Here is a 24,585-nt window from a genome sequence, read left to right as displayed (position 1 = left end):
TACTTTGAGATCTGGAAACTTCCCTCTTCCTGGTTAATCTCAACTCTTCAGTGTCCATGAAAGATTCTAAATTTCTTATGGCACTTTCTAGAAGGGTACAGAAGCAAACTCTGAGAATTTTGGTGGGCCTGCCAGCATGTCCTACAGCTATGATGTGGGTGCCCTAAGCAGAAGAAATGGCATGGGCTACCTCACTTCAGCATCTTATAGCGACTATAAATACTTAAAAGCTGAGGTCATTCTTGGGAAAAGTATTGTACAGAGAATTCACAGAGAAACAGACTACGGGCATGGGGAGATGTCTGGGAACAAAAGACAAGATAAGAATGAAATGACGAGAGCAAACTCTTAACTGATTATTTTTTTGTGATGTGATTCTCTAGGAATACAGAAGCAACCTAATGAAAAGGCATGAGAAGAATCTTAGAAGAGGTTTCAAGTCTCTGAATGAGATATTGTTTTAAACTGAGAACAATACAGTTATCATTGGGTTACACCAAAGAATGTACAGAGTTGGTAATTTTATTATGAAGAAATAATAAATTAGCTTACTGAAAAAGTAATACTCCAGTACACCTGAATCTTAGAGAATGTTTGCCATAGTCATAATCACTAAAAATGGATGTCCAACTTCTCAGAAAGCATAATCAGTTGACAATACCATTGAACAAAGCTCTTAAGCAAGTTGAATATGCTTCCAATTAATTTTATTGTTGGAGACAAAAGAAGTAATATGGTAACTATACACTAGAGAACATGCTATTGAAAAAAAAAGAGAAAAAGAAACATAAAACCTGTAGATGTGGGTAGAAAATTTTATGATCTGAAAATAAAGAACATACTTAAAAAATAAATACAAATATTTCATTTCATATATTTTTAAGAGTCTAGAAACCCTTTTCAAGCAAATGCTTGCTATTAGGCTAAAATAATGTAGTAATCTGTTCCAACATTAAAAGAATGAACTCCCTGCTTCACTACTGCTTTAATAAAGATAAGTCATATTTATCGCAAATACAAATATATACAACACTCTGTTGGATGCTATATCAAAATACTCCACCCTCACCATCAATTTGACATCAACATTGACACAATGACAAATGACCACAAATTGGTAAAATAGACAGTCATATTATCCTCTTCTACTTTATGAAATTACCACTGTTAATGATCATACAACTGGAATTTGTTTGTCTGAGACCTAGGGCAATCAGTTTAAATGCTAATTAAGAATTTCTAAATAAGATCTACTTGGGGGTAGCACCTTACCACTAATGTAGGGGATACATAATACAAGAGAAAGTTACCCAATTTTGGAACTGTGATTTATTTTTCAGGAGAACATCAAGAATAGATCATCTTTAACAGCTGTCAAGACCTCCATTCTTTTTCAAATTTTCAATTTCAAAACATCAGATACGTTGTTTAAAAATCAGATTATAGAGTATTTAGAAAGAAAAATTTCTACATAATATCCCCTGTCATCACACAACTCACTGAGTAACCATATACACTCATACCACTATATATGCTATGATGCAACATATTGATTTCACCAGTAATATTATTGGAAAACTAGTCCTTGTATTCCTTTTAAAGGGCTGCAAAATATTCATTCTATCTTATACCATGAGTTACCCAGCTATCTAGAGAAGTACAACAGATCCTTGAATAAGTTTGTTTTATTCAATGTCATTTCATTATAAAACAATAAAAACAATGATTCCCAGGTGGGGCCACTGTGTGTGGAATTTGCATTCTTCCCATGTCTGGGTGGGGTTTCTCTGGGCATCTGGCTCCTTCACATCTCCAACATGTGCCTGTTAGACTCACTGGTGTGACTCGATTGCCCCAGTCTAAGTGAGTGTGAGTGAAGGACAGGGTATAGATCATTTGGAAACGCAATTGTGTACAAATACACTTGCTATTTATGTAAGTATTTTGGTAAATAAGAAAAGTTTCTGAAATGTTGGTATAATTTTAGAACCCAAGCATAAATTTACATTTACGTATTCCATTTTGGGTGGTAATATTTCAGGAAATTTATATCAATATGCAATACTTTTTTACTATTTAGTATCATTATTACAGATTAAAACTATCTAATTGTTTCAAATTACATTTTGCTTAGTATTAGTAAGGCTGAACAGTATGTGATTATGGCATTTTCTTTCTCTACATTTAATCTTTGGTTAATTTTTTATGCTCTTAAGAAAACAATTTCGTCTTTCAAATTTTCTGAAGCTTACGGGTTAGGTATATTAGTATTTTACTCATGTACAGCAATATTTTTGCCAGCTTAATGAGCATAAATATGTCCATACTCAGTACTTAAATATAAGACAACAATTCTTTTTAAATCATCAAAAATAAGATGTATTCTTGAGCCAAACTAAAGATTAAATTTATTATGACACTTGTATTATAATTATACTCTTATCATTACAACTCTTGCACACAAAAACAATGGTAAAAGATACCTAACTATGACAGAGCCATAAATTATTAAGAGGGAGGTTTTTCTGTGTATAAAGATGTTTTCTCCAGGCACATTTATAATTGCCTTAAAATCTCCATTTAGTAGTACTGTCAGAAACAATGAGGTGAAAACTGTCTGAACTTGTCAAAATATCTTTAATTTCAGATTCAAAAGACAGTAGAAATGTAAACCCCCTGAACCTGACTTACTAGTAGACCATAATTTACTATTATTGTCAGAAGCACAGCACCTGCACACCTGAGGCAAACACTGCAGGTGACAAGCAGTTCAGTGCCCAGGTGTCTCCTGTTGCTCCAGGTTTCCCAGGCCCAGACAGCAAGCCCCCACTTATCTGTCTGCCCTCTCAGATCCTTCCTCTCCACAAAACCTCAAACTCTCCCAGTGTAGATACTCCAGCCTTTGCCTTTAGCAACATCCACTTCCTTAGGCTTGTGCACATTAAAATGCCCAGCTGGAAGGGAAATTGGCAAGCACTTTAAGCATCAGGATATGGAATTACAACTCTGAACCAGTCATTTTAAAACTGACCTTCTGGACAAATATAAAATATAAATCACAGAGTTAGGTAGCTTTTGATCTCAGCAGCAATTTACTGTGCTCCAGTTTTGAATGTCAATTTGATAACCTCTCCGGTGAGAGAAGCTAAGAACCAGGAGTTGCAATATGGAATGTAGACACTGCTCACCAATTCAGTGACCTCAATTTCAAAAACAGATATAAAGAACTTAGAAGACAGAAATGAATATAAAAAAAAGAGTAAGGAAGACTGAAATGGAATACCCTCTGTAATTTCTTCTACAGACTTTCTCCCAGAACTGGAGGGGAGCAAGACCGAAAAATGCTTGGATCACTTATTGTAACTGAAACCACAAGTTATAATACTCTCAAGAGATTCTAACTATCCAGACATCTGTTGGATAAAAAATGCAGCCAAACACGTATCTTTAAAGAGGTTTGTAGGTTATGCAGTGACATTTTTACAATCCAGAAGATAGATAATCCAACCAGAGGAAGAGTTAATCTGGATCCACTGCTTAACCATAAAAAAACCACAGTTGGGGACACAAATCTGACACAGGTAACATTGTACATGGGAGTACGAGTTATTTTTAAAGACTCCAAAATTGTAAAAGCTGCTTCAGAATTGTAGAAATACAAATGTATTTTAAAGCCCACTTAATTTATGTAATTGATCTCCATAAAGCAAAACATAATAGAAAATATTCAGTAAGAAAGACATGTTGCATGTATATCAATTCTGCAATGACATTTTTGCATCTCACTTATATGTGATATAAACCTAAACTTGCTATCTGACATTTTCTAGAAATTCTGTCCAATCCAAGAAAACACAAATAGGACTGCAGTGATTATGAAGATGCCCAGTGTCACCTGCTACCACTCAAGGAAAGCAGTCATGAAAATAAGCATTATAACACAGGCTGTGGCTGACAAAAATAACAATGTTAAATCCCTACTATATCAGACTGTATTCAGATGGAAAACTGGCATATTTTGTCTTCTATCTGTCTCTTGCAAAAAAATTTTGGTCATCTTTTGCCAAGGAATTCAAAAAAATGTTAACTACAGACAACTGTTTGTGAAACCTTATACTGTAGATAAATAAGACAACAAAGTTAGGCAATCTGAAAAAGAATAAAGAGAATCCATAAAATTTACAGGCTATATCGAATTTTTGTAAATAATCTCCATAGTTTATTTGAAAGTTGATATAAAATTGTCTGGGGACAAGTTCTGAAACAGATTTCCCTCCATTCAAGCTTTCTTTTAGAGGCACCCCTACAGACAATATGAGGAAGAGCAAAGTGTTGCTGAAAAGAAAATTTACGAGTACAAAAATCAATGACTCCAGAGGGAAGTCTTTTCATGTGAGTAGTTCTCCATTTGGAGTCACCCTAGACAATTTGGGAGTTTTTCTACCTCCATATTTTGCCCCCTCAGGTGAACGCATAGGTTTCCCTCAGGATGACATGGTATAGTTTGACAAAGTACCCAACTACCAACCATAGTTGCTTGATGACAACTCCTTTAAGAATATAGTCAAAGGGGGCCTCCCTCGTGGCCAAAGGGCTTAAGTGTCACCACTATGAAGCAATCCACAGCTACTGCAGTTAGATCCCAGGTCAGGGAGGTGACCCACATGGTGCAACAGACTCTCCCGTCTCACCCACTGCTCCCCTTAGCAGTGTATTTCAGCCAATCCTCCTGTTCTGCTCCCCACTCTGTCTCTGGTGAATCCTCTCACCACTGCTCGCCACCAACCATGGCCTGTATTCCAGTTCTTGTATGCATAGATAAATCTTTTTCTTTCTTTCTTTTTTTTTTTGTGGCCCCTCACCGGCGGCCGGGGAATGAACCAATGCTGCAGAGGCTGCAGGCAGCCTCGCAGCCCAGCGCTCAATCGCTGAGCCACCAGGGGAGGCCCAAATAAATCTTTTTTTTTTTTTTTTTAAAAAAAAAAGAATATAGTCAAAAGATGATGACATTACCTGATTTTGAATGCCGTTTTAAAAGTAACATCTCTGGGGCCTCCCTGGTGGCACAAGGGGTTAAGATGCAATCTATGGGGGCCTCCCCAGTGGCGCAGCAGTTGAGCGCTGGGTTGCGAAGCTGCCCACAGCCTCTGCAGCACCAGTTCGATCCCCGGCCACCGGCGAGGGTCCCACAAAAAAAAAAAAAACAAAAAGATGCAATCTATGAAGCTATACACAGCCATTGCAGCATAAGTTCAATCCACGGCCAGGGAGCTACCCACATGGCACAGCAGACCTCTCCTGACTCACCCGCTGCTCACCTCAGCAGTGTATTTCAGTCAGTCTGCCTGTTCTGTTCCCCACTCTGTCTCTGGTGAATACTCTCACCCCCACACCTCTGGCCTGTATCCTAGTTCTTATATGTATAAACAAATAAATCTTTAAAAAAAAAGAGTTTAAATTAAAAAAAAAAATAAAGTAACATCTCTGAAAGTGAGAGATGCTCCTCAATATAGATAGCCTTAGAAACGCATTGACAAAATTAACACTTGAATGGAAAATGAATCAGATTTTAGTTCACAACTGTTAAAGATTAACTGAGTTTTGTTGAGTCTAATAATATGCATAGTCTAACTTCATTATTCTACACATAGAATTTTCTTTTGATCAATATGAGTGACCAAAACAAACACCTCAGCAGTGGAGTAATAAGCAAAATGGTATAAAGTCTATTTATTTTAGTACCATTTCATTACATATGGAAGAATATTCTAAATGGAGAAAACAATGGTCAAAAATGTCTAGGAAAGGCATATCCTAATAGCCCATCAAATTGTTATCTTCATGATTCTTTATCCTGACACTCCCAATGTCTGTGTCACCAATAAAAGGCACCCAGTTTTCACTGCATTACCAATACCAGCAATACCAGTAGTGGGAAATTTAACTCCAACAAATAGCACAGGTATAATTCAAGAACAGGAAAGAATTAAGTGAGGTACAGTCAACAAATCACAGGCATTCGAAGCTTGCATCTTAATTATTTATGATGCCTTGTAGCTCCAGTGTGAATTTCTCTGTTTGTGAAGTGCCATATTTATTAATAATGAAAGCTTTAGTTCTGCACCATGAGTCATCACAGAAAACACAGCCGCATGTTTTAGTACACTGGATGCTTCCAGTGTGTCAGAGTAGGACACACGGTCATCTAAGAAGAGATGGACTGAGATGTTCTGAGATTGCTCAAAATCATACAGCTAAGTGGTGATAGGAAACCAGAATCTAGTTTTTGTCTTTCTGCTTGTCCCATACACATCTCTGATACACATTTCTTTATCTCTGCAAAGATTTTAAGTACCCTAGATTGACCATCATCTTTATGAACCCCTAAAGGATTTGCAGGGGAGGGCAAATAACATATTAATGAAAACAATCTCTCCTTCTTTCCCCTCATCTCTTTCACACAGACACACAGACTGAGATGCATGTATATATGTGTTGTTTTTCTGAACGCCTCCTCTGTCTCTCTCCCTTAAACATTAGTGACACCCATACCTGACTCTCCAAAGGAAACGCAAGTGGACAAACTAGTTTCCTCTGTTTTCATTGAATTATGCATACATGAAAACACTCCACACACACACACACACACACACACAATTTCTTGCCATTCTTTTATACAAGGAGGTTATATGTGTGTTTTTCTGCATCTATTTTTTAAAGATCAACAATACCACATGGAACATAATTCACTCCCCTTCTTGATGGCCAATCATTTGATTCCAGATTTTTGCAACTCTGAACATTATCACAATAAACAAATATTTTTATGGAAGCATCCTCTCAAGCTGAGTCTTGTGTTAACAGGGCAGGGACCCACAGCAGTAAGAAAGAACTCTGGGTCAGTCTATGAGTATTTTTAATTGCAATAAAATTCCCAATTGACTTTCTTTTAAAAGCCTTCAGTTTAGTTTTCTATCAGCAATGAATGAAAAATAGCATTTTCCTTTAACTCAAATATCATTTGAAGGATTCTCTCTCCCTGCCTCCCCCTTTAGCACACATACACTTGTGTTATTATGCAAATACGTCCTAAATTAAACTTTCAGGACCCTCCCAGAAGACTCAGCGTTTGTCCTCTAAGGCGGATCTATGAGAGAGTCTCCATGCCTTGGGCATTGTGATATTAGTGCACATTCTATGTGTAAAGACTCAGCAGCAAGAATGGCAACATCTACATGGTTCTGGGAGAGCAGGGGAATTTCATTAAAGTCCTGCAGAATCCAGCCATGGATACTGAAAACTGACAGCAGTGTTCTGGAATGCATTTCTCCCTCTGATTCACCATCCAGTTACTTTTCATGCAGATCTCACTCTCTGGCTGGGCTCTCCTGGCATTTTGCATGCACCTCAAAGATGGTTTCCATTACCCTTCTGGTCACAAAATTGTCATTCTGGACATGTGCCCTATACAACTGACACCATTCAAGAGTGTGTAAATATTTTAAAATACCTTTGCTGGTTTTTTTCTCTCCGTGGAAAATAGGCTCATAACACAAGCCTAAGATAAAAAAGTTTTGCAGGAAGTGTGAAACAGTTATTAGTAGACTCTTCATTATTACCAAAGCATAATAAACATATTTAAGAAAGTCTTCAGAGAAAGTATTTGTTCATAGAAATCATTTTTTTTTAATCTACAACTATTGTCTTGTGACATTTTAACTATCCTAATTAAGATAGGGTCCACAAGGTAAGGATCCAGAAACTTTTAAATCTTTATTGAAAACAGCACAACTGCCATTGAAAATTCACCTGCTCTTCTATAGAGAAATGCCATTGATGCATCTACCTGCTGAAGTCAAATGATTAGAAGTAAGCTTCTGCCTATTCTATTTTACAACACCATTTTTAATTTGCCAATTTCCTCGTCATTTATAAAAATTACTAATGCTATCAGGAAATGTTTCCATGAATCACTAACCCTATAACCTTCAGAATTCAAAAGAGGTGAAGTAGAAAGAAGAAAAATTGCTTTTAGCTGAGAACCTATAATGTATGTTATTTTGATGTCCTCTCTTCTTTAAGGTGAAAAATGCCTTTGTGTTTTAATATTTTGTATAAATCACTCTTTCCTATCAGTAATTACTTATCTCCCTCCAATGATTTCACTCCAAATTTGGCACATCTCTCTTTCAAGGAAAAGCCTAGAATAGGAGTATTCAAGTATTCCAAGTAGTATTCAGACATTTTGGGTTAATAACTCTTGGTTCCTTGAGTTGTTGTTATTGTTGTCTGTAAATACATGTTTACAAGAGAAACAATTTCCGAGAGGTTGTAACACGCCACGATATTAATACCTTTAATATGCCCAATGAAATTTAAATATTAGCCACTTTTTAAAATGAAATGTTAACACAAATTAGCATGGTTATTCTCAGATCTGTTACGCAATTGAAGTCTTTATTGCCCAGACACATCAGCACCAGACCACCTACAAGCAAGCATAGGTCTTGATCTAGAGGTAGATGGCAAACTTACAGGTTGGATGAAAGCAAATGGGAACTTGACATTCATCTCTCTTTCAGGGAAAGAAATTCCCTCTCCATTTGCTACTCTGGTATATTAGCTATTTTTCACACTTTTTAAAAAAGTCCTATATTTATAAAACTAAGATATATACGTTTTAGCAATGGATTGCAATGTAAAGCATCCCTATAGGATTGAATAAGTCTGACTACCATGATCTTAACAATTAAAGTAATTTAGTCTATTTGAAAGGGAACACTATACAACACCAATTTTGAGCAATAATAGTTACAATTTAAACAGCAGTAAAATACATTTTTCATTTATGAATGAGATTCCTTCCACAAAATACTCAGATTACATGGTTCATATTAAGCTAAATTTAAAAATATTATTTAGCGCTTCCCTGGTGGCACAAGGGGTTAAGCACTGCACTATGAAGCAATCCACAGCCTCTGCGGCATGAGTTCGATCCCGGGCCGGCCAGGGAGATTCCCACATGGAGAGGCAGACTCTTCCTGTCTCCCCGCTGCTCCCCTCAGCAGTGTATTTCAGTCAGTCTGCCTGTTCTGTTCCCCACTCTGTCTCTGGTGAGTCCTCTTACCCCCCACACCTCTGGCCTATACTCCAGCTTGTATGCATAAATAAATAAATCTTTAAAAAAATTTTAAATATTATTTACAGATTTTATGTCATAAAAATTTCAGAAAACTATGTAGGTTGATTCTTTTTTATTATCAAGAACAAAGTTTCATGAAGAGAAAAGAATAGATAAGGACATTTGTTTACTCAATGCTTCTGATCTACTCTCAAAATTTAAGTCCCCAAACATTTTTTCCAGGTCTCTAAACAGAGAAATTCTAATCTGAGGTTAATCAAGTCCATAGGTATGAAAGTCTCTTCATTAAAATCTTTTAATGCATCAACATCTGAAAAAACAGCTTCCTGTACTTATGGAAAATTTCACAACCTGAATTTCATAAGTAATTTGTAGATCCAGGATCTATTTGTAGCTGTTTTTCTTTCTAACAAATACCAATGTCCTGGTATTTCTAATCAATACCAATTTGATGGGATAATATTTATTTCCCTAATATCTGAAGATAGATTTGTTAGTGTGAGATGAATAATACCTAATATCTGTTTATTATGATACTTTTGGGCAGAATCATATAATGGTACACTCATGAAATGTGTAACTTCTGCTTATGTGACAATTTTTTTGAGACATCAGAAAGAACATCAACATGTTAGTTTTCTGTTAGCATCAGATTTCCTAAATCTATGATAAAGCATAGAATGTTACTTTGTTTTTAAATTTAGGCTACCTACATTTACTTTGCCAGAAAGAACATGTATACATCCACTCTAAGCTGTTTATATGTGTTTTATATTGAGTTATTTTATTTTAAAGTAAAATACATAAATATATAATAAAGCTGTAGCTAAAACAACATGAAAATATCCTAAGAAAAATACATCTGTGAATCTAGAGATGAAAACAATCTCAAGCTATGAACAGCTTGTGTTTATAGAGAAAAAAAATCATACCAGAAATAATGACTCCTTTTCTTTTTGGTAAATTTAAATACAGTGAATGAAGTAGAAGTTACAAATAAAGTCAACATAGCATTTTAGTATAAAAGCCTCATTAATCTTTACTGGAAAAATATAATTCAAACTGGTATTTGGAACACTGTATTTCTTACATTAGGTAAATCACTGGCAATATAAGGAAATAATGAAATGCATTGTCTGGTTGTAGACACTGAAATGCTTTGTATGGTCACAGATGAACACTAGGTCAGAAAATACTTAATCTCATCATGAAAAAAATCTGAACATGATAAGATACATGCTTTTACCTTCTGTGTGCATATGTAATATGTTATACCATGATCACAAATATTTCTACATTTAACTCAATTCTTCCAGATCTACTAAGGGCCCTGGCACAATACTCAGTGCTAACTGAAGCTAGTTCTCTATACTCAGAGATACTCCTTCTTCCTCTTAACCCTCAAGATATCAGCCCCATTCACCCTTTAAAACTATTTCTTAGTGACAGCTTCATGTAAGGAGAAAGTTACTGATAAAAAATGAAAATGGACTTTTAGTAAGAAAAAAAAAGTAAACAAACAGCACTTCCCAAAGATAATTCCACAAGAAGTTAATAAGTATGCTAAAAACAAAATGTGCCCATAAGAAAAAGGAGAATGGAAAAATCTATTAAACCAAATTGAACACGTGTGTTTACTAAAGAATGTGTAATATAGCCTTTTACATGCTAAAATGAACTAATATCTCAAAGAACGGCATATAGTAGGCAATGTTAACAAATTCATTTCGCCATAGACCTTTACTTTTTTCAATTAAGCCATAATTATTATCACCTTCCAAAACGTATTCCAGGGAACTCATGGAACTCAGTTTAGAGACTTCTAAAGGAATGTGTAAAATCCTCATGTTGGATTTGTAAAAACAATCTTTTGGTAAATATGGATATTTTCACAAGGAGGGCAGCTAGAGATGCCCAGGATCTTATTAACACACTGATCACCCCAAGGTATCCATATGTTTTATCTACTCAATTGAGGGAGCAATAAAGGAGAGTGAACCAGCTATAACAGAAAAGTGATGAGGGTCACCAGGGTGAGATATGTGAGGCAGTGTGGGTACAAATTTTTTTTAAGATTTATTTTATTTATTTATGCATACAAAAGCTGGGGTGTAGGCCAGAGGTAGGCCAGAGGTATGCGGGGGAGCGGTAGTGAGAGGATTCACCAGAGACAGAGTGGGGAGCAGAATAGGCAGATCTACTGAAATTCACTGCTGAGGGCAGCAGTGGGCAAGATAGCAGAGGTCTGCTGTGCTATGTGGGCATCTCCCTGGCTTGGATGGAACTTGTGCTGCAGTAGCTGCCTATAGCTTCATAGTGCTGAGACTTAAACTCTGTGCCACCAAGGAGGCCCCAGTGTGGGTACATAATTTAAGGAGGCCTGTATTTGCAAGCCTCTGAAAGTGCCTATCTCCTTAAGCAAGTGGACACGCACCTCACACTTCTCACTCGAGTTCCAGCCCTTCAGAAAACAAGAACCATCTAACCTCAAGCTTATGGAAAAATTTTGCCTGCTGAATCACAGAATACTATTTTATTACCATATTTATAAATATATTTTAAGTCGATATTACAAATGTTCTTAAAAAAAATCAGCATAGAGGGCCTCCCTGGTGGCACAAGGGGATAAGACACAACCTATGAAGCTGTCTGAAGCCTCTGCAGCATGAGTTCGATCCCCAGCCAGCCAGGGAGCTACCCACATGGCGCAGCAGACCTCTCCTGACTTTCCTGCTGCTCCCCTCAGCAGTGTATTTCAGTCACTCTGCCTGCTCTGTTCCCCACTCTGTCTCTGGTGGATCTTCTCACCCACCGCATCTCTGGCCTGTACCCCAGCTCTTGTATGCATAAATAAATCATTTTTAAAAAAAGACTTATTTTTTAAAAAATTCAGCATAGAATATAACAAGTGAGGTTGTCAACTCCACTTTTCTTCCCTTAGCTATATGCCCAAAACAACTAAAAACAAATGTTCACATTAAAACTTGTATACACAGGTATTCACAGCAACATTATTTACATTAGCCAGAAAGTAGGCACAAACCAACTAATGAATTTATCAACAAATGTGGCTAGATCCATAAATGGAATAGAATCAACCCTTGAAAGGAATGAAGAGCTGATACATAGTCTATAAATGAATCTCAAAACAAAGTTTCAGTAAAATAAGGCACACACAAAGGACACATATTATATGACTCCATTTAAATGAAATGTCCAAAGTAGGAAAATTCAAAGAGACAGAAAGAAGGTTAGAGGTTGCCAGGCCATATGGGAAGGAGTGAATAGGGAGTGACTCCTGAAATACATGGGATTTCTTGTTCAGGTGATAAAAACTTTCAGGAATTTGACTATGGGGATGCTTGCACAATGTTGTGAACATATTTCAAAATGGTGAAGTGTATAATATGTGAAATATAGTTTCATAATAAATTTTTAAAACTAGAAATAGTGAGCATCTTTGTACCTTCCTATATAATGACAGAATATACATAGTTCTATAATGTGTAGGGCACCTTTGTAAATGTTTTACTTCATTAACTCATTTAAGCCTCAAAAGAACCCAATGAGGCATCTGCCAACTCTCAGAATGCTATTTTATTACTATATTCATAAATATATTTTAAAGTCTTGCATCTAATAAGTGACAGAGCTGGGCTTGTAAAACTATGCTGTCTGGCTTCAAAACTCATGTTAACCAGTAATTTCCAGGAGTAATGATGACCATTAAAAGTTCAGAATATATATACACAGTATTTTCAGTGAGGGTATACAGATGCACATGTGTGTGTGTGTGTGTGTGAAGATTACACACATGGGACTATAGTAGAAGTCAGCAAACTACAGCCCATAGGCCAAATCAGGCACAACATATGCTTACATACATCCCATGAGCCAAGAATGGACAAAAGGGTTTTATATTTTTGAGTGCTGAGAATTTATATAAATGGAAGAGTGACATTTCACAACAGAGAAAAAACTATATAAAATTAAAATGTCTTCATTAATGAAGTTTTATTGGTACAAATCCATCCACATTTATTAAGCAGTGTCAGTGGATGATGCCAAGCAAGAGCAGAGTTGAGTAGCAGCAACAGGGGCAGTATGACCCCATAAAGGATAAAATATTTTGTCTCATCCTTTACACAAAAATTTTACTGACTCCTGGATTATACTGTGCATCATATTCTAATAAAACTTTCTTTGGCCATAAAGCAGTATATAATTATCAACCTTAAATTTCCTTAAATTCAACAGATTTCCTTAAATTTTTTAAATGGCTTCAAAATAAAAATAGTCTATAAATATTAAACCATTCTCCTGATGAAAATGCTATATCCTTTACCAAATTCCCATAAATAATGGCTGAATCAATTTGTCTCCTAATGGAATGTGAAAATAGCCTATGTCTTAGAGAGCTAAGTATCTCGACTTCCAGAAGTTTCATGCATGTCTTCCCTAAATACAGGATGCTCCCCTGTTAGGTCAGGAGCCACTCAACATTGATGCAGGGTCCTAAGCTGAGCCACTCTTTTGCAGTCATGGTCAGGTCAGTGTTGCATAGATTGTTTAGAGAGACCCATTTCTCAATCTTTTCAACTATCCCACCTTCCTACGTTGGGTCTATTACACAGAAACTTCTTTTATAAAGTTTTACTTCTTACTTTCTAATTCAGATATTCATTCCTTTTCGATTCCTTTCTAATTCAGATAATTCAGATTTTATTTTCTTTTCTTGTCTAATTGCTCTGGTCAGAACTGCTAATACTATGTTGAAAATGAGTGATGAGAGTAGACATCCTTATCTTGTTCCTGACCTTAGAGGAAAAACTTTTCAGTTTTTCACATTTAGTATGATACTGGCTGTGAATTTGTCATATGTGGCCTTTATTATGTTGAGGTGCATTCCTTCCATATCCATTTATCATAAATGGATGTTGAATCTTGTCATTTTTTTTTATATACTGAGATGGCCATATGATTTTTGTCTTTTTTTGTTGTTGATATGGTATATGTGTTGATTTGCCTGTGTTAAGCCATATTTGTATCCCAGGGGGGAAAAAAATTCCACTTAATCATTTTAGTGTAGTTACTACTCCTTTGCTGAATCTCTGCATTGTATTCTACAATAAAAATCAAATTTCTCCCTATCCCATGTTCCATTCATTCCCCTGATGTTAGTAACTCATGACTTTTGATTGTTTTTCTCTTTGGGGAGTGCCTTCAGGTGAACAGTCCCATTGCCTAATGTCATGTCCTTTTTCCAGAGGTGAATTCACCCAATAACTTTTCAATGCAGGAATATCAGAATCCATCGACCTCAACTAAAGACAGGACAATTACAAGGGGCCATCCCAGTTCCAGAGCTCAATATAGAATTAATGACTACCTCTGATAAAGTTAATCATAATGAAGATTTTTCCAACCCAATTCTTCTCTAATTCCACAAAGATGTTGCCCAAGTATACTACTCCATAATATTGTCTATTATGAAATCTATCTCTTAGAGCCTCATTCTTGGGAAAACTGACCTGTACTACCCTTCTCTAACTCTCTCTAAAGAATGATATAATATTTGATATGATGACTGAATTAAGGAGAAGATAATAAGCATATATAATTCTGCCCCTTCTATTCTCTCTTTTTGGGGTCATCCTATATAGGGAGGTGCATACTTCTCCTGTCATGCCTTAGATTATGCTCTTCAGTGGGGCTCTAACCTGGTGATAATAAAGTCACCTACAGGAATACTGTCTGAAATCTAGATTTTCCTTAGACTTTGATCTCCCAGAATCTAAATTTAGCCAGATATTAGTAAATCCTGTTATGACAATAAACCTAACCCAGAATCCAATTTGACCTGATCAATGATTATACTAATAATTTGATCTTTTTGCTTGATTCCTTTATCTCTGTTTTCTCATTTAATTCAAAACTATGGGCCAGGGATGAATCATGATCATGATTCTAAACCCACACTGACAACAATTATATAAATCCAATAGGTATACTTCAGTATTCATTATTAACCATTATCAATCTAATTTAACAATCTTAATTTATAATCTAACTTAGCTATATATACAGAGAATTGCTACCCTGGCTACTACTTAGATTGGAGTAGGTCTTAGTTCAAATCTAGTATGGGTGTTAGAAATTTAGGAAATAGTTTTTAAGTCAGAAGATTGAGTCTGTCTCCTTATTTGTAAATGAATCTAAGATTATCTCACATTAGTTGAAAGAAGTAAAAACAAGATAAAGCACTCCTGAAAAGACCTTACATTAGTGTATACTTAATAATGTTAGTTCACAGGTGAGTAAGTATCAAGAAATATGATATAATATACCCATATGGGTCCTTTCTAGATTTTTTTCAGAGAGAGCAAAAGCCCTCTCTTTTTCACTTCCAAAAGATATGAAGGTGGCACTTCAACCTGCAGACCCTGATCAAGCTAACATTATCAACAATGAGCCAGTGAATCAAGCCCACACCAAAGTTATCAGGCACAAAAGTAGGTAACAGGTGACAAAGAATTATAAACAGAGAGCAATAAGCAGTCACACTCACCCTCTTTTTATGTGACAGAATGTACAGAGGGAATGCTATAGGTTGTGACACTCCCCCACACACAAAAAGTGTATATGTTAAATCCTAACCCCAAAGTGATGATAGTAAGAGGTGGGGATTTTGCCAGATGACTGGGTCATGGATCCAGAAAAGGAGGAAGAAGAGGAAAATGAAGGAAAGTGGGGGGTGGGGGGGAAGGTCAAGGAAGGGAAGGGGAAGGCGAGGAAAGGGAAATCCATTGTTTTGAAGTACATTTCCTAACTCTTCAAAAAAGTTGACCACAGATCATATTTCAGAAGACAGTTTGTTCTATAAATCACCAATAAGCCCTAACACAAAGGAGAGAAAGAAGAATTACCAAAACCTACTATTTCTGAATTCTATTCTGCATTACACATAGTGTAGAGCATAGAGACATGGGAGATTTAAAGAATGTGCTTAATTTTTTGTAAACAAAAGGTACCCCAGATTACTTATGTTAGGCTAGATTACTAGCACAAGACATGGGAGAAAAGTCCCAAGATCATTCTCAGGCTGTACTTCATGAGCTAGTTATACCAGTTTCTGCAGGAATGCAGGAATTATTGCAAAATGGTTAGGTTCTCTAAACATGTTGACAAAGCTTGACTTTACAAAATAAGGGTAAATTTCAAAGTATTTCAAAATCCTCTATTTTTTAAACATTTCTTGACTTTTCTTCCACTTTACGGAAAGTAGGAACACCCCAGCTCACCTGTATCAAACCCCACACTTGGCACTATATCCACAGTTCCGTGAAAGGCTCCGGCCCACGCTGAGGTAGCAGTGGTGACTGTAGTGGGATCTGTCTTTGTGATGTCACACTGGGGAGCAGGAATCCTGGCTGTACGCACTGACGGCATCAGCAGGGGCCCGTAGGACGCGTCCAGGGCAGAGCCAGCAGAAGGGCGGTGGTGGTGGTGATGGTGATGGTGGCGGTGGTGCATGTGGGCGTGGGGGTGATGGTGCCGCAGGTACACATCATGCATGTGGCTGTAAGATGGGCTCACCTGAGATGCCAAGGGATAGTGCCAGGACTCGGACACAGGAGGAGGAGGGGCCGGGCCAGTCTGGTGCAGGCCATGTCCTGGCCAGGGGCTGGGGTCAGCTGCAGGAAAGGTGCCAGGGGGTGCAGTGACCTGGAAATCAGGATGAATTCCCCCCAGACAGGGTGCAGGTGGGGGCTGGTAAGAGCTGGTCCAAAAGGAAGTTGGAAAACTACTCCGCTGGCTTGAGAGAGCTGAGCTGTCTGAGAAGACAGAAAAACAAATTATTTACATAAGATTCAGTTCTGTGATAGACTTGCCTTTACTTGTTCAGTATCTTTAGCAGGTTAATGAGAGTGCACGTTCTTTCTCCTCACACAAAAGGTGAACTGATACCAGGTAAGCCCTGCACTCCTGCAAAGTCAGTGTGCAGGGTTCAAGGTCTGAATGAGTCCTTCCTCTGTTTGCTTGACTTATATACAGTCTACGCTGAGGTTTGCAAGTCTGGGATTGAAAAGCTTCATTCCCCTTGGGTGCCTTGATGTTATCAGATCTGAGCAGAGGTTGTAAGTACCTGCTTCACAGGTAAAGAAAGCTTGTGCTCTGGGTATGAATAGTGCAGGTAAAGAAAGCACATGTGTTCTGGTGGGTAGAAATGATGTTTAACAATTTCTTTTAAAATTTAAGTACAATTTTCATTCAAGATAAACATTTGACTGTTGAAAAGTAACGAAAAGATCATAACTATATTCATCAACACTCATTTTCCATCAAAAAGAGTGTATTCCAAGGGGTTTTCTTTTTTGGTAGAGATCTTGTAGTCTCTGGACTGAGAAGAATTAGTTACCATAAAATTGTTGGAATCAACTGTCCAAAACTAAGCTAGGGTGTTGAATGAATGATCAATTTCACTCCAGTCCTAGGAGGTAATTGTTTTTACCCCTTTGTGTGAGATGTGGAAATTGGTCTGGGACTAAGCCCAAGACTTCCTGGCTGAGGTAGTAGGTTGGGCCCCCTGGACAGGTAGCCTACCTGGGTATCTTACATTCTTCACAAGTGAGCCACTAGAGGGCACAATTGTAACCACAACCTGAACAGCAAGAACTTGGTCAAGATTCTGTGGCAATCGTAAGGGGTAGGAGCTTCAATTAGAGCTCATGGGTTTCAGGAAGTGTTTGGAGAAGAAACATTATCAAGGAATAATGCTTAAGAGATAAACAAGAGGATAAGCCCTTCCTGACTCTGTTTCAATTAAATTTTCCACTTCATCATCAAAATATTATAGATGACCAACTATGTCCAAAACATAGGAAGGCAGGAATGACCAGACAGATGTCACTTTCAATCACAATATAGGAGGCTGGATAAGTAAAAAGACAAATTTCATGTGATATGCTAGGAGCTTTCCTAAGGGGCAGCATAGACAGGGCATAAATCAGTCTTGAAAAAGTAATAAATAAATGGAAAAGTTGAGTAAGGCTAGTCTTGTGAACAAGTAAAGAGAAGTATTTTAGGCAAATGAAAAAATATGTGAAAAAAGGTGCCAAATCATATACACACTCATAAACACACGCACACACCAGAGAGTACACTCAAAAAAAAGAGAGATTACAATCAAAGGAGGAACCGGGCAGGGTGTGGCTTTGCCAGCTATGCACTGAATGTGGGCTGTGACCGGAGGAGGTCTAGAGAGTTCTAAAGTTTTCATCTAGGGAGTGATATATTCAGATTTGTCTGAAAGATCAATACCTCCAACTATATCAAAGTGTCCTCAGTGTGGTGTGAGAGAGTACTGGATTGGGAGTCTAGAGAATTCAGCCAGAGACCTAGCCCCTGGCTCTTACTCTGCCTCATTTTGTGACTCCAAATGGATCTATCTAAATTTCCTGTGGCTCAGTTCCTTTCTCAGTTTCTCACTACATATGAGGCATGTGTGTTCATTTAATTCCAAATGTCTTATGGCTCCATATGACATTTTACCGTTCTATGACCCATGAATTATTTTTACCTATAGATGAAGATAAGATTGTTAATCACATTAGTCTTGCATATATTAGAAGAGATTATAGTGGGTTCCACAGAAAAGAACCTGACTCGACCTTTCCACTAGAAAAAGGATAGCTGAAGAAGTACTCTGAAATAAAAATGCTCAGAAGTCTGACATATCCATGTTCTTGCTTCAGAAATCGCCAGGGTGGTTTCCTTGCCGGGGAAAGTTTATATAATTTGAACCACCCCATGCTTAATAATTTGACTAATATAATTAGGACATCATTGTGGTGCTCAAACTTTTCCTTTTTCCACTTTCCTAAAGGCTGTGGCACGAGCGGACACCAGCTTCTCTATTCTCTCCCCATCAGCCCCCCATTCATGCTAGGAACACACAGCTATTCAAAGTCTCACACTGAAGTCTCTCCCCAAAAGAATCTCCATTGATCTGAAAACCCTTGGGAAAATCTAGGAAATGATGTTCTTTAAGAGACAAAAGATGGAAGTGTGCACTGCTCTTCAAGTCTACAACAGTCCTGAAAATCTTTTAACTGAATGACTTTGTTTTTTCACAATCACCATCAGATAAAGCACTTGAAGTCAAACTTTTTGCCACTGGGCAATTTGTTTTATTTAACATGTGTCTTCATCTGACATATGAAAAATGGCTGCTAATGATAAGAAGGAAAATTATGTAAGCTGTAAGAGGAAAATTTTAGCTGCCTAAATGAGGGTCATTTGTAGACGATTGCTGTCACACATATAATAGAAGCTGCCAATATTTAAAGTTTAAAACCTAAAAGTGAGTTTCTAGAGGTTCCTTAGTACAACATAGTGCAGTTTTGCCACCACCAATCTGCCACTTGGATTCACAGATCCAGTCTTCAGTATCAAGCCCTTCATACTGTTCACAACTTCCATCTCCTGGTGGGACCAGAATCCTACCACAAAACCTGCTGAAATCAACCCACAGGTGTGTGCCAGAGATAGTACCCTTATTAAAATCCCTCATTAAAATGTCATATGCCATTTCCCTGGATGCTTTCCTTTTTATTTTTTTTCCATTTGTTTGTACATGGACTCGATCTTATATATACCTAAGTATTCTGGATATGCATGACAAATGTGAATTACGAACAAATTTCTTACCAAAAATATTATCCTATTTATAAAGTATTGTTTTGTGATTAGTGAACACATTATCATTGAAAGTGGAAATCTATTTTTAAAAATGCACTCCATAAAGATTGAACAAAGCTTTAAAATGCCTCAGGGAAAAATAAAATTAGAAGTAACTTAATATTTTCCTAGTCAGAATGTCTCCTGAGATTAATATAGAGTTTGCAGAGATCTATGCAGCTCTTTTCAAAAACAATGTTGCATTTTACAAGTAAATGAAACAATATTGAATGAAAATGTTTATGGACAGTCTACACTTCAAAACCACTACTTGGTATCTTGATTATTAAAAAAAAATCTTGATACAAAGAAACAGATGATATGCTTTGTTTCATGCATGAGAATCAGTCTGCTTATTTCATATGTATGTAAATTTTTTTCATTACATGACTCTTTGCTTACCAGTACTTAATCACAGCCATATTTGTTGGATGAAAAGGGATAATAAAAAAATGTGCATGAGCTATTTCCATGCTATATTACTTTTCGGTTTAGTGGAGGCAATTCACAACTGTATGATATTAACACTCAGTAGTGACTTTGGGCTGGGACTCCACAGTTAGAAGATGTTAGCACTGACAGCCTAATACCTACAAGAAATCTAAATATACTTTGGACCAGCTTGCATTTGGGTTAAAAAAAAAAAGATTACATATATATATATATACATTTATTTCTAAATAAAAAAGAATGAAATCAATACATTTGTTCAATACAATCCACCCAAAGCAAGCCCACTAATGTCACTTTGTGATTTGTATCATAAATATGACTCAGAAACATAGAGGAGTTTAACACTGAGTGGTGGTTCTATACATTTCATAGTAACTGGGATACTTTTTATATTAACTCTAAATGTCTCTGAAAAAAAAATCTAAGGACCATTTATGCAAAAGAAAATTCAACATTTAATTAAAAATACAAATATTATACTGCTTTAAAAAAATGAAAACTATATTGAAAGGACAAATAGGGAAGTGAAGTACTGTAGAATTTCTATCTTAAGTCCTCTTAAAAGTCTCTAGGAAATATATTCTTACAATAGACATTGTTTTAAAATTCCCATGTTAAAAGATAATATCTACTTTTGTATTAATCTCAGGGGAAAAAATTTGTTCTATTCCCAAACTAATTCTTCTAGTAAATCCCCATTTTTGGGCAAAGGTGAAATGATACAGTGTTCCAATGTCATTCAGGAATTAGGCATTGCCATTACGGCCAAAGAATGTCCTAGATTTTTTTGCTCTCAATTTATTCAAAATAGGCCTTGTCACTCTGAAATGAGAATTTCAAGAGTTGGTGTCCACACTCTCTGGAGGCCAGAGTGTAGGTCAGGCTGCCCTTTCCTCTCATGTGTTCCCTCTAAACTTCCCAGCAGGGTTACAGCTAGTGTCCCCTGGAGATGTGGCTCAACTCTTCTTCCCAGCCTCACACAGGCCCTCCTTTTCCTTTCTCCACTTTGCTGCCTACTTGCAGTTCTCATTTTGAGAGGTCTTTCCTGTATGATTTGCTACAAGCAGACACTACATAGACCAATCAAGCAACAAATATGTACTTTGCAACTACAAAAAGGAAAAAGGTCACTAAGTTTATCATACAGCATGGTTTTCAAGCCAGTGATGTACTTTGCTATGACTTAACTACTCCCCTTTCACTCTCTTTCACACACACTTTAATAATACTTGTGCATGGACACATAGACATATTTGAAGCCTATGTTTCTATTGAATGGTGATACACAGGGACAGATTCATTGGGTTTCCTTAACTGCAAAGGACTTTTTAATCCTTGTTGAAACATAGAAAGGATGAGAGGTAATTGATGTGATGCTGTGTCAATTGTTTCTATAACAGCTGCTGAAAGAGGATTTTCTTAACTCTGTCAAGACACACACTCAAATTATGAGCATTATTCCATTATTAGCTGACACTCTGTCCTTTGTCTGAAGATTTACTATGGAAATATATTCTGCAATCAAACATAACTCAGTTTGAAATTCCTTTGTAGCACTATAGCATTTGTATAGCACTGTAAAAACTTCATGCTATAAATTAGACTCTTTAATTTAATACAGCTGGTCAGTGGATCCTGCATAAAGTATTATTGTCATGGTCATCAACATTATCAATCGCCTTGAATACCTGCTATGTCCAAAACACTGTTTTGTGCCAGAGATACAAATTTCCATCAAACACTGTTTCTGGATAAAGACTAATGGTTGGTTTTCTATGTGCCAAATGAGTGGAAACTTAGCCAAGGAAGGAAGAAAAGGCATCTGACCTGCATTTAGTGACTTGCATCAAGCCGTATTCTAACTTATTCATATGCATTATAAAAAATTCTTTATAATAACCCTAGGAGATGGACCTTAATAAACACAGATGACAGTTGAAGTTGAGTTCAGAGATTTGACCTAATTAACCCAAGATTACATTGTAAGCAGAAAGTAATAAGGTCCAGACTTGAACCCGAAGTAGCATAAATCCAAAAGTTAAATTTTCCAAATGTGTGTAGCTTTGGCAATTGATACTAAATTTCCAATAAGACATGGGAATCTCAATTTATTATCTCTCTCTAAGATGTTATTTAATGCATTTTTAATTACATTTTATGGACGTCCTATGAATCCTGAGCAAATTTGGTAAGTTTACCTAGACTCACTAATTCACAACTAAAAATAACTAAGGCAAAGTTCAGTTTGCAAATTGAAACTTAAAAATACATTTGAAATCACAGAAATTTCCAAAGAAAAAATTTCAACATCACTTCATTCAATCACCTTATTCTATAAATATGAAAATGATATCCAAAGATTTCAAACAACTTATTACCAATACATTATCTATGGAGGACATCTTGGTTTTCAAATCCAGAGGATGTGGCATACTTGGTTCATTTAAGTAACTTAATCATTCAATTCATATTTATTCTGGCTTTTCCATTTTGAAATGTGTCATCCTGAGTATCAGGGGAAATGGTGTAAGACAACTGTATGTGATATATGTCATCTTAATGGGAAAGGAAGATGGAAAATGAAGAGCAGGCTGTTTTTCTCTGGGCAACTCTGAGAAACTAACCTGACACACAGATCTCTAAGCACTCTGGTCTCTACCCATCGCTTTTCATTTTCCCACACTCACACAAGTGTTTTTTCTTCTTAGTGAGTTCAAGTTCAATCCGTCCTCATCGTCTTTGCCCTGGGTGTTCCCACTGCATCATACAATTCCTCCCTAAATAGTCACAAAATGAGGAACGCTCTGATTTCCTTCAGATCATGCTCAGGTGTAGTAGTCTCTGAGAGAACATTTATTATCATTCTGAGTAAAACACCACCTTGCATTTCATTATATATTTATTAACTCTTTCATGTGCTAAAAAGCTCCATGAATATGATTCTTATGTTCTTCTATTTGCTAATATAGCCCCACTGTCTAAAACAGTACAGAGCACAAAATAAGAGCTTAATAAATATTTGCCTTCTGTGCCAATTAATAAAACAGCCTAGAATTGAAGGCCCAATCTAAGTTATGCCAAGAAAATTATAACAATAATTTCTAAAACTTTACTGTTATCCACCCTTTCTGTACTGAAATTTGTTGTCTGCCCAAAGGTGTTCTCTATTCAGTCATGGAAATTATGCAAAAGACTGAATTACATGGTTTTTTTTGTAAATAGACGACACCTCACTTAAAACTCTTGTGGCTATACTTTAGAGTATAGGCATAATTTTGAGGCATAATTTTGAACCTTCATTCCTTTACTCCAGGTTAAATGACCTCTGGGTTGCATATGTCAGTATGCTAAAAGAAATGGGCATTTATTACTCTCCTAGGGCAAATTATCCTGATAAGACTTTATATATCAAACTATCCACCAGCTAATTCACTGAAGTTTTTCCTATTTTCGCCCTCTACAAGTTACTGAAAAACGGGACACTGGTTGATTCCATAAGCATCTGAAGCTTCAAAAGGCTAAGTTTTCAGTTCTTATGGGAAGTTCCTAATATTTACCAATCAAATAAGCAGCATGCTTCCCAGTTCACCTCTCCCAAGATCTTAGTCAGTTGAGTTTGTATTCCACCTTCTCCTTTTTATCCTAGTGTTGTTCATATTTACTCAAAAGAAGAAAGAAGGGAGGGAGAGAGTAGGGAAGGGGGAATGGAAATGAAAGGGAAGGGAGGAGTAATAGAAGGAAAGGCACAAAAAAGAAGAGCATTGTAGCGACCGGTCAAGTCCAATAGTTCCACAGGGCCAGGGCCTCTCCATTGTCAGAGCAAAATCATCCCTCTGATGCTGAGAAGGGATGGACCACTCATCACTTCTGACCTGCCCCTACCGCAGGTGGCCTGCCCCAAGTGACCAGCCCTTCCATGCCATGGGACACTTGGGGCACCTGAGAAACTGTGATTTCCAGAGCCTTCCTCTGGCGCCTCTGATTCCATGGGTCTGAGGTAAGGGAGCCTGCAGTCTGCATTAGTACAGCACTTGAGCCTGCATCTGAATCACCGGGAAGGCTGGTTAAAATATTGGTTACTCTACCCCTGAGTTTCTGATTCAGTAGATCAGGGGTGTGGCCTAAGAATTTGCATTTCTAATATGCTTCCATGTGACACCTGTTTTCCAGGTCCTGAAATCCACACTTTGAGAACAATTTTACTAGGTGCATCTTCTAACCAGGCAAGTTCATTAGAAACATCCATACAC

General features: G+C 36.9%; 1 protein-coding gene and 1 long non-coding RNA gene across 4 annotated transcripts in view; one reads left to right on the top strand and one right to left on the bottom strand.

The window, feature by feature from the left end:
* Positions 1-24,585, bottom strand: part of VGLL3 (vestigial like family member 3) — a 47,793-nt gene that overhangs the window by 9,708 nt on the left and 13,500 nt on the right. For all 3 annotated transcript variants that reach the window (XM_037525694.2, XM_037525695.2, XM_037525696.2), the window contains exon 3: positions 16,444-16,977. In XM_037525694.2, coding sequence (XP_037381591.1) covers positions 16,444-16,977 — 534 coding nt within the window. The remainder of the gene's footprint in view (positions 1-16,443; positions 16,978-24,585) is intronic.
* Positions 16,683-24,553, top strand: LOC119257609 (uncharacterized). The gene is made up of 4 exons (XR_005128075.2): positions 16,683-16,702; positions 17,099-17,113; positions 19,029-19,676; positions 24,506-24,553. It is a non-coding gene; the product is annotated as an uncharacterized LOC119257609 (long non-coding RNA).

Source organism: Talpa occidentalis, unplaced genomic scaffold (genome assembly GCF_014898055.3).
Source record: "Talpa occidentalis isolate TD23 unplaced genomic scaffold, MPIMG_talOcc4v2.1 talOcc4.4, whole genome shotgun sequence".
Classification (NCBI taxonomy): domain Eukaryota; kingdom Metazoa; phylum Chordata; class Mammalia; order Eulipotyphla; family Talpidae; genus Talpa; species Talpa occidentalis.
This window is presented reverse-complemented; position numbering and strand designations above follow the sequence as displayed.